Below are 16,059 nucleotides of genomic sequence, written 5' to 3'. Positions count from 1 at the left end.
AATTTCGTAAATTATCATAAACAATGTACAAAAAAACTATTCAAGAGACTCCAAAGCCCCTGGGGCACCTGGATATTTGGTTTATTGATTAGAGCCAGATACGGTAAGGTGCACTGGTGTTTGGGAAGCAGACCCTATTCAGTATGGGAGAAGTTTCTAGGCATGCTGTGTTACCTGGGTGGGGGAGTCATATTACAGGGAGGAGGCTGAACAAAAAACATCAACTATTATGAAGTACAAACAGGACGTGTCAGCTTAGATCAGTGGTCAGTATTCAGGACTACTTTCGGACTAGAGATGAGTGTGACTGGAGCATACCTAAGTCCGATAGTCCAGTATTTGATAACCGGTGGCTGAAGAAGTTGGATGCAGCCCTAGGGAGTCCAGGAAAACATGGATACAGCCATGGGCAGGAAAACATAAACACAGTTTCGGGCTACATTGACAGGATTGACACTTTGGATCCATTTCTTGCTAGATTCAGATGGAAAGTGATGAATACAGTTTTTTAGCTGGACAGAATAACGCAGAGGTGTGCGATCCCTTCCAGCAAAGAAAAGCAAATCACAAGTATCTGAAAGTAATAAGACACAGACGCAAATTTTATAATAAAAACCTATGTATTAAAGGGAAGGTGTCACTAAAATTTTATTTTACTGATTAGAGTCAGATACTAAAACTTTATCTTTTAGTCTAATGTTTTTATTTTCTGACTGTAATTTTTTTTTTTATTTTACTATTTTTTACATTGTTATGGGGGCGGCCATATTGCCTGAGCTGTGCTTAACAACATATAGTGACATGCTTTACAGCAAGACTCATGGACATAGACAAGAGACTCTGTCTACTTGAGATAAATATGAGACATTACTGAGCGCGCTCTGTGACCTGTGAAGAGGTCATTCCACAGGGAGCTGCTATTGTCTCCTCTACTGGTGTCACATGATGCTGCAATGCTGTACAGATCACTTTACAGCAGCCTCCTCTTATCACCACAGACACAACAGGAAGTCTCAGCTTAGTTTTAGCCCCAGTGGTGAGAATGAGAACTGCAAGAAATCAGGATTATTTTATAATATAGAAAATATAGAATATGGAAAATTAGAAAAAAAAAAGAAAAAAAATATGTTTAACATGAAAACTTTATTTAAATAAATTAAACAAGTAATTTCCTGTTGACACAAACGGTTATGTGTTCAACAGTCTAAGAATTATTACATGCAGGGGCGGATTAACTTTACCATAGGCCCCGGGCTGTTCACCAAGCCTGGGCCCCCCCACCCCACTGTAACTATGGCCGCACTAGCGGGGTGTTAATAGTACAGGACAGATAATGTCAGGATGCCCTGAATTGTGCAAAATTGCTGTAGAAAAACAATGATTTTTTGCAAATCATGGCAAAACTGTAGCCAGGAGACAATTCACCACAAAAAGTATCAGTCTTTTTGGGTGGTCATGGGCCCCGGGCTACCGCCCGAAACTGACCTATTATAATCCGCTACTGATTACATGCTATTATTATATAATAATAATATTCATATATTTATTATTTAATTAATATATATGTATATATATATATATATTTTTTTTAATAATAAGAATATTCCCATATTATGCAGCATTGTAAAGTATATATACAGCAGTGATATACTGTGCGCTAACTACATCTTTCATATCTGTCCAATCACAAGTGGTTAAACAAGTGACACTGAAGCACGCAGGAGCGCCATACTTAAGCCGCGGTGAGAGGTGACGTGTATTCTCCTCACATCGCGCTCTCACTGCTTTATAAATCTATATACAATAAAATTGCCTGATTTAGCACTTTATGTAATCAGCACTCTGTAGATTTTGACATTTCTGTTCCCGTTCCCCGGACGTGTTTGGAGCGCACTCATGCATAATCTATACCAGTGTGGTTTTTATGTTGTCTCAGCTAATATCATGATCTCTACAAAATCCAATTTTGTTGAGGTTTTTTTTCCTCCTAAACACACATTGCCTTTTATCTGGTTAGAGAAGAAATAAAAACAAACAGCTTCATTTGTCGCCCGTGACAGCTCTGTGAACGCCGTCAGAGCCGCTTCTGAAAAATTAGAAAAAATTCACACGGGGAGAATATGAAAAGTCCTCATTTTTCTTCATCAGTGTCAAGCTGTGCGCGGCTGCAGGAAAGTTGGAATTCATTAGTATGCACTCACAGCGCTCTGATTAGTCTGTTCTCTGCAGCGTTATAGTCTGTGTATATGGCCGCCTCCAATAACCATGGAACTTGCAAGAACAATAGAGGGCTAGACAGGAGCAAATCATCTGAGCCCGACCATGCAGCATTTGATTAGCGGTGGCTGCAGAAGTTCGATGCAACCCTAAGGCTGCCTGGAAAACATGGATACAGTCATAGGTCGCATCCATGTTTACCCAGACTCCCTAGGGTCGCATCCAACTTCTCCAGCCACAGGTAATCAAATGCTGCACAATCAGGTGCAGACGAACATGAGCATGCTCAATATATGCTCATCTCTATAGAGGTCTACCTGAAACTATGAGGTTTATATATCAGGACGAAATGGTGGAGAGAACAGTGAGCATGTGAGACTATTCCAGAACACACTTAAAGGGAATGTGTCACCTAGATTTTCTATTACTGATTAGAGTCAGACACTAAAACTTGTTGTTTTATTCTAATCTGTTTCTATTTTCTGGCTGTAATTTTTTTTATTTCACTATTTGTACATTGTCGTGGGGGCGGCCATCTTGCCTAGTGACATGCTTTACAGCAAGACTCATGGGCATAGATGAGAATAGACTGACTCTTGAGGTGTGAAACATTACTACGCGCGCTCTGTGGCCTGTGAAGAGAACAGGGAGCTGCTATTGTCTCCTCTATCTACTGGAGTCACATGACGCCGCAATGCTGTACAGATTACTTTACAGCAGCCTCCTCATCACCACAGATACAACAGGAAGTCTCAGCTAAGTTTTAGCCCCAAGGGTGAGAATGAAAACTGCAACATGTCAGGATTATTTTATAATACAGAAAAATGGGAAAAAAAAATGTCACCAAAAATTCTTTAACAAATTTGCTTAACATAAAAACATTATTTATACAATAATTGATTTTCTGATGACACTTTTCCTTTAAGGTCCCTATAAGCTTGTGGTTAATATATTGTGTTTCTGGCTGAGGCTTACCCGTCCCCATAGAGAACACAGAAACGCTCAGCCGCACCGAACGTTCCTGTGTTTGGGGAGGAGAGGTGGCGGACAATTGTTCGGCCATCAGTTACTGAAGTTGTATGGGGACCTTTAGGCTGCATTCACACGTCAGTAAATGCATGCAATGGATTGTTTCCCCGTAGCAAGGAAACTTTTTGAATTGCTGCGGCACTGTAATGACAGAGACGCGGTGAATTAAAGAGTTTCCCTGTGTCGTGCGCTTTTAGTAAATACGTTGATCTACTAAAAATGGACAACAACTCAACAATTTTCTGTGAGAAACACATTAGTAAATCAGGCCCAATATTCCATAAAAGTGGATAAAGAGATCAGTTCAGGCCATTTTAAAGGAGGAGTCCAGGGTCCAGGGCACCTACCTCCCCGGCTCCAGTGCTGGTGGTCTGCGGTCCTTCGCTCTGGTTCTCGGTCCCCCGGCCACTTCCTGGTCTGAGCGGGGACCCGGCATGCGATATTTCAGCCCTGCTCAGCCAGTCGCTGTAGCGGCGTCCCACCTGAGTAATGCTGACGTGTCACGACCCAGGGCACTGCTTAGACCAGTAAGCAGCCAGGGGACCGGAAAGGAGGACAGCGGACCTCAGCGCTGGAGCCGGGGAGGTAGGTGCATGTTATCTTCTCTCTGGCTCTTTTGAAAAAAAATATCCGACCACGAACTTCCCCTTTAATATGCGCCTTTAGGGCTTTTCTGACAAATAGTTGGGGATGTTTTCCTAGTATAAGTGTATAAACATGAATTATCTGCACGTCATTTAGTCCATCTCCCCTCATATTCCTCCAATGGGATTTGATTAGCGCTGAACGCCGGGCAGGAGAAGGGATTGTGCGTACAGATGAGTTTGTGCTGAGATCAGCAGCTTCTGTCCCCGGCTATAAATATTCTCACCTGTTTCCCACATGGCTCTGACTCAATTACATGAAGTCACAACCACCCAGTGCTGATTAGCGGGTATTTAATTGTAGGAATAACACGATGGCGTCTAATCAGTATTCATGGCACAGCTGGTTATTTTCTCATCAAGCTGAACCACGTTACCAATATAATTGAACAAAAATAATCCAATACCCGTTCTCTGGGGGGGAGTTTTGCTGTACAATCCGGTCTGATGTTTCATTACTTGTACCATGGCCTGAAACCTTTTTTCAAAGCTTAGCCATAGCGTGGGCTATTATTCCCCTACACATCTCTGCCACATTCTGCAGCTTTCCTACACCACCTGTTTGTCAGAATTAATTTATTTTTAATAATTCATTGACTGATGTGGAGTTTCAGGGAGTGTTCCTTTCAATTAACTGGATTGCACAAAGTAACCAGAAAACATCCCTCACTATTGGATTATTAGTGTGTTATTTTTATTGCAGAAATTAATAGTACAAGGAAACTCTATAATAGGTTTTATTAGGCAAAATACCTCTTTCTGTACTCAAAAAGCTGTTTTCTTACCTCACGTTTACGGGTCTGCTGTGTCCATTATAACCTATGGAGAGGGGAGGAGCTGAGGGGGGTGAGTGAGTGGGAAGAGGAGACAAGCAGCTGTACAGTTTGGAGACTGTCTGGGCACATAAACGCTAGATTCACAGGTCAGTGCTTATCTGGGAGCTTGGTGAGAGAAGATTGCAGGATGATGTGCTGGTGAGAGGGGCCAGTATATGTTGCAACCACTATAGTTACGCCACTGGTTGTACAACGCAGATTGGGGTGTAGAGAGATAAGACAGAAGCTAAACCTTCAGGGAGAGCACCTGGGTTGTACTGTATTGATAAGGATGAGGGCACCCACAGAGGAAAGGGGATGAACTGTGCATGTGCATCTGCATAGAGAGAGAGGAGCCCACCAATAAGAGAGGTCGGATCAACCATTCCTGTAGCACCCGTGTCTGTCATCAGAGATGGGGAGACATTCTTTTTGGACTGGATTAAAGGGGGGAAAGAAAACAGAAAGGAAGTTGTGTAAGTACATGAGCAGTTGTGAAGCCAGCAGCATTCTGGATTAACAGACCTTGCAACCATTGTGTATAAATGTGATACCTGGACATGAGCTGAATGAAACTGGGAACAGGTCAGGGCACCAAAAAATGAATGAAAGAATGAATATTGCAGCGTGATAATCTCTAATGCATGTAAAAATCTTAGAGGTGTCCATAAAACTCCATTTAAAGTGACACTGTATCAATATCATCAGTTAAAGAGGTTGTCAAAAATAAAAAAAATTCTTTCAAATCAACTGGTGTCATAAAGTTATATAGATTTGTAATTTACTTCTATTTAAAAATCTCAAGTTTTCCCATATTTATAAGCTGCTGTATGTCCTGCAGGAAGTGTTGTTTATTTACATTCAGTCACAGTGCTCTCTGCTGACATCTCTGGCCAAGTCAGGAACTGTCCAGAGCAGCAGCAAATCCCATAGAAAACCTCTCCTGCTCTGGACAGTTCCTGACAGTTCCTAAACACTTCCTGTAGAACATACAGCAGCTGATAAGTATAGGAAGACTCGAGATTTTTAAATAGAAGTAAATTACAAATCTATCTAAGTTTCTGACACCAGTTGATTTAAAAGAAAATAATTTTTGCTGGACAACCTCTTTAACAGTGTCAACTGAGCAGGGCTTCATGGCAGTTGGGCCCCATCTCCCCACCTAGGTGACTCTGTCAAGCGATGAAGACACAGACAAGTGTTCTACAGGTATATATATCAAATGTGCAGCATGGTGCGGGGACCCACACATAGAGTAGGGGGGAGGGGGTGACACCTTAAAGTCTCTATAACTGTATAGGTAGCCGAATTCAGTCCTTAGATTTCTGACATCCCTCTTGGAGGGGGTTCCTATGAGTGGGATGCCCAGTGATCAGTCACTTATCATCTATGCTGTGGGACAGGCCGCTTTATGTACCTAGTGTATGTAAGGACACCCAGGCTGCGGAAATGTGCTGAGAGTTTAAGAGCAAAAAGCGAATAATCCAAAACCCATCGCAAGAAATGTTACTAAATCTGCAAACTGTAATAGTGTTTTTTAGTGTTACCACAAACAAAAATTTTATTACCAACAAGCTGCTTTATATTAGAAAAGGGATTTGCAAAGATGATATCGATGAATTTAGATTATCATCACTCTTATTATATAAAAACAGACAAAAGTGTGTGGTGTGAGTGATGATTTTTAGATTTTTGTTATCCCGGTACGCAAAAATATTTTTTGTTGATCCATTTACAAAACTTTTAGTGTTACATCCCTATGCAATATTTTCTTCTTCTGCAAGCCTTATTACTATTATTATTGTTGTCAAGTTAATTATTACTATTATTTTTATTTATTATTATAATGTATTTACCACTGCTATCATTCTTATTATTCTTATTATTATTATTATTAAAGCTCTATAAATTCCAGGCTCAGTACATGGAAAGGTCGATTTAATCACAAACCGTAGACACACAAACGTAAACTAAATAAATGACAGAAGGAGAATAAGTGCATTCTCTCCCAGCTCTTAACCAAGTCACCAAGATGGTCACATTCAGCAAATTGATGGGACAGAGAGCGGAAATGCAAACGTCTTCAGCACATTTCTTTTTTCTTTTAATGACCGATAGACTTTAGGTTACGTATGGTTCAAAAACATCTTTTGACAGAACAATGCCGTGCCCGTATGTATGTGTGTGTGTGTATATATATATATATATATATATATATATATATATATATATATATATATGGGTGGAGAAGAGACTTCTTTCTTATTTCTCGCTCTTTCCCATCTCTACTCCATTGTCTGTGCGGCCAATAGGAAATGGTTATCAATATCAGCTGTAATAAGAGACATTTGGGTGTGAGAGGATGCGTAATTATTTCTGAAGAGCCGATCTGTAACAGTCCATTACTGAACTTGTCTAATTACCATTGTCGTATATAATGAATTCAGAATTCATTTTTGTTAGAAACAAAGAGAGAGATAAAACGGAAGGAATAAGTGCGGCATTTAATATCTAAATAGCCGGAGAGATGTTGATAAGTGTAATTAATGGCCGGCTAATAAACCCTCCCCAGTGGCTCTATAGGAAAATGTATGTTCATTATGCACCATCCATTATCCATAACTCGGGGGATAATATAGGGTGGCTGAGAACACTTGGGGGGAGATTTATGAAAGGGTGTAAACTGTCCACAGCAACCAATCACAGCTCCTCATATATTTTACCAGAGCTGAAAGCTGAGCTGTGATTGGTTGCTGTGGGCAGGTGTATATTTACACCCTTTCATAAATCTCCCCCCTAGGTGTCAGGTCGCTGCAGACGGCAGATTATTTCTTCAGAAATCTGCATAGTTTGGAGGTGGCCATTTTATCTGATAACCTGTATAAAGCAGTGCACTATATAATGCTTACACGTCACAACCCGCCTAATGGACTGGCCGTTCAGTCAGTGAGTGGGTGGGGCGTGATGGCGCTCCAGTCACTGACTGTACGAGTGGGCTGTCCATCAACCGGGACCGGAATTTTCCCTTGAGTTTTGATGTCATCTCAACTCGGGGGGAGGGGGCAACGCCTTTTTATTTATTTATTATTATTATTATTATTATTATTTATTTATAAAGCACCCTTAGTTCCAGAGCGCTATACAATAGATAGGCAACAGGCAGGAACAATATCCGGGCGTAGGCAGAGGTACGTTAGGACTCCTTAGTACATTCCCCCCTGACAGCTACCATTTTTTTTTTTTTTAATCTCCTGACTTCTCCTTTAAAACAAGGGTTGTTGTTTTGAAAGAACAGCCATTATTTTCCATGAAATGACGGCCATCCACTAGATTTCAACAGTGTGTGAACATAGCCTCTCTGTGTTTTCAGTCCAATCCTAGTTTTGGGTAAAAAATACTGAGCAAAAATACTGTGTGTAAACATAGCCTTAATCTGTGAACAATTTATTTGATGAACAAATATGCAAACGCTCGACAACCTTCCAACGATGATTGTTGGACATGTTGGATAACGATTAATGACTTATTGTTTGTCGTTATTACACGGGCAGATAATCGCTCATTTTCGGTCATTATAACGAGTTTTTATACGATAATCGCTCCGTGTAATACATCCCTAATACTTTCTGAGTAAAACACAGGGTGTGGTGGCACCTTCACAGATCCACATACATGAAAGCATTATTAGTATACTGAACATGCAATCATTTATAAGGTAGAAAAGTAATTTTCAGTCTAATAACCGAGCTGTCAGAAGTAATTAGGTCGCTTAAAAGCCGAGGTAGTAACGTTTTTCTTCCTAGTCATAGATTCAGCATAAAGTCAAATGGTCAGTGGATTGATATAATTCCATAAAAGAAATCCTAGTGACCCATCCCCTGTAGATCTCATCTTTACATGAGATGCTTTGTGACTCTGCGGCATGATCCTGATTAGCATGCCATTAAGGAGAGGAGGGAAAAAAAAACTTCAGGCCTCTGAAGTCACATCATCATCATCACAGTCCAAGTGAAACATGTTCCACTAATGCAGCCCTAATTCATTTTGTCTCTGCAGAGAGAGCAAGCTCACAATGCTACTCCGAGAGTCCCTGGGGAACATGAACTGCCGCACTACCATGATAGCTCACATTTCGGCTGCTGCAGGAAACTATGCCGAGACACTGTCCACTATCCAGATCGCATCCCGGGTGCTGAGGATGAAGAAAAAGAAAACCAAGGTAAGAGATGCCTGATTACGTGTGATTATAGGACCAACTCACAGCAATAAAGCAACAGATTGTGGGAGACGTCAGAGCTTTGCTTTAGATTAGGTCACTGAGATGTAATATGAAATATGAAGATGCAGGGATCCCAGGGACTCACATAAGAAAAGTCTGACACATATACAAACATACAAAAATATTCACTGCTGGTATAGTTTTTTTGTTAGGTGATGTGCTTTATGTTTATATTATCAAAATGTTTTAAATCTCAAATCGGGTGTTCATCTGCTCCATCTTTGCTTCCTAAACTGCTTCTCTTTGCAGTAAGGTATGCTGCTCATGATTGAAAGGCTATTGTACTTTCCAAGATATAGAAGCTGTTTTTTTATTACACATTATTTTACAGCCCTTATACTGTGAACATTGGGCAGTCACTGACTTAGGTGTATATAGATATACTTTGTATTTACTGTTTTATTGTCCATTATTAAATGAGTCCCAGGAAAATGAAAACAAGGCAGGCAGGGGGGTGCGGGAACTTATGTATACTTACCTGTTCCCTTGTCCCTGTAGTGCCGCCACTCCTTGGTTGTTCTGATGTCCATTAGCTGTCATTTTCAGCTGGAATGGGTATGTCACATACTTAAGTTTCTCCAGCTACAAAGTCATGGCCCAGCTAAGCGATTGCCCGCTTAGTGACTGGGGTGGTGAGCAGACAACCCCTCAGCCAGGTACGTGATGTTTCAGCTGGAGAAGCTGCAGGAGGCCGCCGGCTCTCAGCTGGACCCGGGAGTGGAGCTAGGGGGGCGCAAGGATAGGTTTACTTGGTTTCTTATGCTCCTGCACCCTCCCTGCCTATCTGTTTTTTTCAGATAGGGACTTCTTCTTTAAAGCTTTCACTGACATAAGGAGCCATGTTACTTTTAAATACTTTTGATTTTGTTTAATTAGTTTGTACTGTTTTACATTTTCTCATACGAGTTTGGACTTTTTTTCATTACCAGTATACATCAAGTTCATCTGGAGGAGAGAGTTCCTGTGAAGAAGGACGAATGCGTAGGCCAACTCAGCTGAGACCATTCCATTCGAGAAATGTGGTTGACCCTGACTTCCCGCTTCTCAGTTTATCCAGCGACCCAGATTATTCCTCAAGCAGCGAACAGTCATGTGATACAGTTATTTATGTTGGCCCCAATGGAACAGCATTGTCCGACAAGGAACTTACAGATAATGAAGGGCCACCTGACTTTGTCCCAATTGTTCCAGTTTTACAAAAGTCAAAAAACGAAGTGAAGCTGGAGGACGTGAATGAAGTGGCTCACAACAAACCAGAGAGGGATTGTCTGAAATGTAATACTTTTGCAGAATTGCAGGAACGGTTGGATTGTATCGATGGCAGCGAAGAAACAAACAGATTTCCATTTGAAGAGCTTCCTGCTCAGTATAGTGGAGACCAATCAACCAAAGCTTTATGCCCAAACACAGAGCCAAAAACCCTAACAGAAACAAATATAGAAGAAAGCATTCTAGAGAATGTACAATCTGACAAAGATGCCAGAGAAAATTCTGTCGGACCAGCTTGTAAGATACCAAGAAATCACTCTCCAGTTCCACCTGGGAATGTAGCAAACACATCCACGCCATCTTCTCCTAGGAGTGTTACAGGCAGCTGTGGAGCCCATAGTGGAGCTTCCCCCCAGTTAGTGCAGAATGCCAGCTTACAGGGAAGCCGAGAAAGTCTGAACAGTTGTGGGTTTGTGGAAGGAAAACCTAGAGCAATGGGATCACCAAGATTAGGTATTGCTAGCCTCTCGAAAACTTCAGAGTACAAACCACCAAACTCTCCTTCACAGAGATGTAAAGTATATACACAGAAAGGAGTCTTGCCTAGTTCTACCCCTCCACATTCTACAAGTAAGGATTTGGGATCACTATTGGAATCTCTTCCACAACCAGAGATTCGGACTCCTCCTGTGGGTATGAGCCCGCAAATCATGAAAAGATCACTATCTAATTCAAGCAATCTGTCTTCGGAATCTGTACTTGCAGAGCAGCAGGAATCTGAGGAGTCCAAAAAGGAAGTTCTTGGTACAACAATGGTAACTGTCCAACAGCCTTTGGAACTAAACGGAGAGGACGAGTTGGTTTTCACTTTAGTTGAAGAGTTAACAATAAGTGGAGTCCTTGACAATGGTCGACCAACTAGTATCATCAGTTTTAATAGTGACTGTTCCGTACAGGCTTTGGCCTCTGGTTCCAGACCTGTAAGTATTATTAGCAGCATAAGTGAGGACCTTGAATGTTTTTCAAGCTCAGCACCCGTATCAGAAGTCAGCATCACACAATTCTTACCCCTTCCTAAGCCTGGACTAGAAGAAAAAGGTCAAGAAGGTGGGAGCAGGAGGTCTTCCATCAGCTCCTGGTTGAGTGAAATGAGCACAGGTAGTGATGGTGAACAGTCTTGCCACAGCTTCATTGCTCAGGCATGCTATGGTCATGGTGAGGCATTGGCTGAGCCTCCTATTTCTGAATTCACAACTGCATTGCAGAATATTAGTGCAATGTGTGCAAATAACAGACAGAAGCCAGAAATGGACAAAGTGCTCATTCAGTCAGAAATGGTTGAGGCCGTTCAGAATAATGCATCCCCTATAAATAACTGCAAGATTTCAGCAGTAGGGAAAACCACAGTCACTATATCAAATACCTCAAGTCTGAATGGCTGTGAAAACTACATTCCAATGAAAACAAACATTACCGTTTATCCCTGCATTGCCGTGAGTCCTTTTAAAGCTCAGGAGACTGATGAATGCCTGCCAGGATTAAATCTGCCTGAAAAGTTGTCACATTCTGTAGAAAACAATTCCGGAGATTGTAAAATGGAACCTATATTTGATGATCCTTGGTTAAAACGTGAAGATGATACCAAGAGGGAGAAAAATAGTTTGACCGATGGACAAATACCCGAAGCTGCTAACTGCATTACCGACCAGGACCTGTACAGAAAGCAAAGTATGACAGACAGATTAAGCAGTAGCAGTGGAGAAGGCAGCATCTCACCACTCTCCGAGAGCCTTAGGAGAGTTGTCGATGGGTGCGAAATGGCACTTACCACCCAAAGTCTACTTCATATAAGTGATTACTCACAAAGAGGCAGCCTTCCTAGAGTTCTCGAAAGATCCTGTATGCAGGAGGAGCAGGATGTCATGAGTTATGACTCTGAAAACCACTCTGCAGGTTCCGTAAACCCACTTCAAATATCTAGATCCACCTTAGAGAGAAGAATTGGTTCTCCTAAACATTGTATTCTTGCTCGTCCCAAAGGCATTCCTCCTCTTCCACCAGTTAGGAAATCAAGCCTAGATCACAGGAATAGGGCAAGCCCTCAGCACACCGCAAGCAGTCCATCAAAACACTCTCTGTCTTCTTTACGCAGTCTTCCAGATGAACTTAATGGCAAATTGACAGGATTTAGTATGGACACCAGAAGCAACAGTAGTAGCAAGTTATTTAGTGCCAAACTAGAACAGTTGGCCAGCAGAACCAATTCTTTGGGAAGATCGAATGGAAGTCACTATGAATGCTTGTCTTTAGAACGAGCAGGGAGCCTTTCATCAGTCAGCTCCAGAATGATCCTCAGTAAGGATAGCACTTTACCAAGGTCTGGGAGAAGTCTTAATCGAAGTGTCATGTCTTCTCCAACTAACACCTCTCAATCAGCAGGAGCTTCTCCAAAAGGCAGTCCTTCAAAGATATCAGCAGTAAGCAAGCTACTTCTTGCCAGTCCTAAAGCCCGCAGTCTCTCTGCTTCTGCAACCAAAACCCTGAGCTTTTCTACAAAGTCACTTCCACAGTCTGTAGGACGAAGCTCAAGCCTTCCTCCAAATGGGAAAAATATGTCTTGGTCAACACAGTCTCTTAGCAGAAATAGAGGCACTGGTTTGGCATCCAAGTTGCCCTTAAGAGCAGTTAATGGAAGGATTTCAGAGCTACTCCAAGGAAGCACAGGAAGTCGGGGGGTGCATTCACATGGAAATTCAGACTCTGATGAACGAGGAGCACTCCATGCCGAGGAGAAGCCCACTGTACATACTTTACCATCGCCATATAGCAAAATTACTCCTCCTCGAAAGCCACACCGCTGTAGTAGTGGCCATGGCAGTGACAACAGCAGTGTGCTCAGTGGCGAGCTACCACCTGCAATGGGCAAAACCGCACTCTTTTATCACAGCGGTGGGAGCAGTGGGTATGAAAGCATGATGAGAGACAGTGAAGCCACAGGGAGTGGTTCGTCTGCCCAAGACTCTATGAGTGAAAACAGCAGCTCTGTCAGCGGGAGGTGCCGAAGTCTCAAATCATCAAAAAAACGATCCAACTCAGGTACGCTTTAGTGGAATTTTGTAATGTAGATATTTAGTATATTAACATTTAAACTTCTCTACTGCAAAACGCGCTTGATGCACATTTATCCCCTAAGAATAGCAAACCATGTTGTTTTCCTTACACATTAGTAGAGTTGAGCAAACTTAGAGCATGCTTGGGTCCGTACACGAGTGATTAGTGGCTGCTGAAGTAGGTGAAAGCCCTTGGAAAACATGGATACCGCTATGGGCTATGTTCACACAATGTACTTTTTACGAAAAGAATGGTCTTTGTTTTAAATTAAAACAACGGACGTTCTTTTCATACTGCAGTGTTTTGAATTGAAGTCAATGGAAACAATGGCCATTGGTTCATACAATGTATTGAACAATGACTGTTGTATACTTTGGCCGTCGAAATTATGATCATGTCAGTTATTTTAGACTTAGACTTCAGTGCAGTTTTTATTCAAAGCAGTTTTTTATACGTTGTGTGAACATAGCCATCGACTGTATGCATGTGTTCCAGGCAGCCTTAGCGCTTTATCCAACCTCAGCAGCCACCGCTAATCGAATGCTGCACGCTCGGGTTCGGATGGACCCAAGCATGCGCGAAGTTTGTTAAACTCTACACGAGTCATAATATTAATAACTATGTATGTTTTAACCTCTACAATCAGTTTTACTTCTGCACATGCAAACCAATCGTCATGTAAATAACTATTACTGTAGCTTAGTGGTTGGAGCTGTTTCTTCTTTCAATGATGGGGCAAAATCATAATATTTCCCTTAGGCTGTGTTCACATGACACCTGAGCCTTATGTCAGATGTGTACATTGGGAGCGTTCCCCAGCAGATACCTCAGGAAGACTGCAAAATATATTACTGTGTTACCATAGAGTAGAATACATCGTAAAAATAAGAAGGTATACCGCACAGTATAGGGTTTTGGCGCTATGTCTCACTGTATAGGGAAGCACAACCTATGACAATGGATTATGTGTATATGACAATGAATATACAAAGATGTTACATACTAATTCAAGGATTATGTTACATAGGACAGGAATGGCTCTGTAATATAGTCATCAGCCCTTTACCCTTTGCATGAATCAACTGCTAGAACGTTGCTGTCGTTGACATCACCGCGAAAGAAATTGATTGGAGGAGCAGCTGGGGACCATAAAATTGTAGCTGTATGCTATATTAGTAATCAATAGCGCACAGAAAGGCTATGAGAAAATGGCCTTGGATATAATTAAGCAATAAAATTGATTGTGCTGGTTGTGAGATACTGTACTGTGTCTGCATTATACTATAGAGATGGTAGATAAGGTGATTTGTCTTGGAAAAGCGGAGAAACTACAGTACTGCAGAACGCCATTGAAAATCTATATTGCTTAGGGCCATCACTTTCTTTACTCATTGCAATGGAAAAAAATCATACTATACAGTAGTTCTAAAGTAGTAAATCCTGTGACCTGTATCACCACTATCAGCGCTTGTTTGCTCCTCGTTCCCTGATTGCTGCTGCTGCTATTCCACGCGTCGGCAGCGAGCGGGTGAGTACAGGGGGGGCCGCGGGGACGCTGCCCAGGTGATCGCTAGATTGTCCGGGCAGTCTATAGCAAATAGCAGCGGTCTGCTGCAGCCACTCCTGTCCCACAGGGCGACGGCAGCAGATCACTGTTATATTAGTTGTTTGTCTTTCAACATGTTGAAAGACAAACGATTACAGCGATCAGCCGACATCGGCTGATAATCGTCTCATGTAATAGGGGCTTTAGGGAAAAAGTATAATTTTACGAAGTATTACATTTTCTTAAAAAAAAATGACATCTGGTAACACGAAAATGTAAAGTATCCCTGTTATGACTGTAAAAATCTAAATCAGCAGTGGATGTGATATAAAGCAAGTATGCAATAAATATTTATTAATTTTCTTTTAGTTATCATGCTTTGTAACAAAGCTATACTTACTGTATCCCGGTCCAGTCTCCTGAAGGCTGCTATATAACAGCTATACTTACTGTATCCCGGTCCAGTCTCCTGAAGGCAGCTATATAACAGCTATACTTACTGTATCCAGGTCCAGTCTCCTGACTGCTATATAACAGCTATACTTACTGTATCCAGGTCCAGTCTCCTGAAGGCAGCTATATAACAGCTATACTTACTGTATCCAGGTCCAGTCTCCTGAAGGCAGCTATATAACAGCTATACTTACTGTATCCAGGTCTAGTCTCCTGAAGGCAGCTATATAACAGCTATACTTACTGTATCCAGGTCCAGTCTCCTGACTGCTATATAACAGCTATACTTACTGTATCCAGGTCCAGTCTCCTGAAGGCAGCTATATAACAGCTATACTTACTGTATCCAGGTCCAGTCTCCTGAAGGCAGCTATATAACAGCTATACTTACTGTATCCAGGTCCAGTCTCCTGAAGGCAGCTATATAACAGCTATACTGACTTGTATCCAGGTCCAGTCTCCTGAAGGCAGCTATATAACAGCTATACTTACTGTATCCCGGTCCAGTCTCCTGAAGGCAGCTATATAACAGCTATACTTACTGTATCCAGGTCCAGTCTCCTGACTGCTATATAACAGCTATACTTACTGTATCCAGGTCCAGTCTCCTGAAGGCAGCTATATAACAGCTATACTTACTGTATCCAGGTCCAGTCTCCTGAAGGCAGCTATATAACAGCTATACTGACTTGTATCCAGGTCCGGTCTCCTGAAGCTGTTTAGTCTTTTGTGCTTTTTGAAAAAAAAAAAAAAGAC

General features: G+C 41.7%; 1 protein-coding gene across 1 annotated transcript in view; it reads left to right on the top strand.

Annotated features, from left to right (window-relative positions):
- The window catches only part of KIF26B (kinesin family member 26B), a 236,632-nt gene that overhangs the window by 208,301 nt on the left and 12,272 nt on the right, over positions 1 to 16,059 (top strand). Inside the window, exons 11-12 of the mRNA XM_069954389.1 lie at positions 8,762 to 8,924; positions 9,914 to 13,289. Of these exons, the coding sequence (XP_069810490.1) occupies positions 8,762 to 8,924; positions 9,914 to 13,289 (3,539 nt within the window). The remainder of the gene's footprint in view (positions 1 to 8,761; positions 8,925 to 9,913; positions 13,290 to 16,059) is intronic.

The sequence above is a fragment of the Dendropsophus ebraccatus genome, chromosome 15 (genome assembly GCF_027789765.1).
Source record: "Dendropsophus ebraccatus isolate aDenEbr1 chromosome 15, aDenEbr1.pat, whole genome shotgun sequence".
In the NCBI taxonomy this organism is placed as follows: domain Eukaryota; kingdom Metazoa; phylum Chordata; class Amphibia; order Anura; family Hylidae; genus Dendropsophus; species Dendropsophus ebraccatus.
This window is presented reverse-complemented; position numbering and strand designations above follow the sequence as displayed.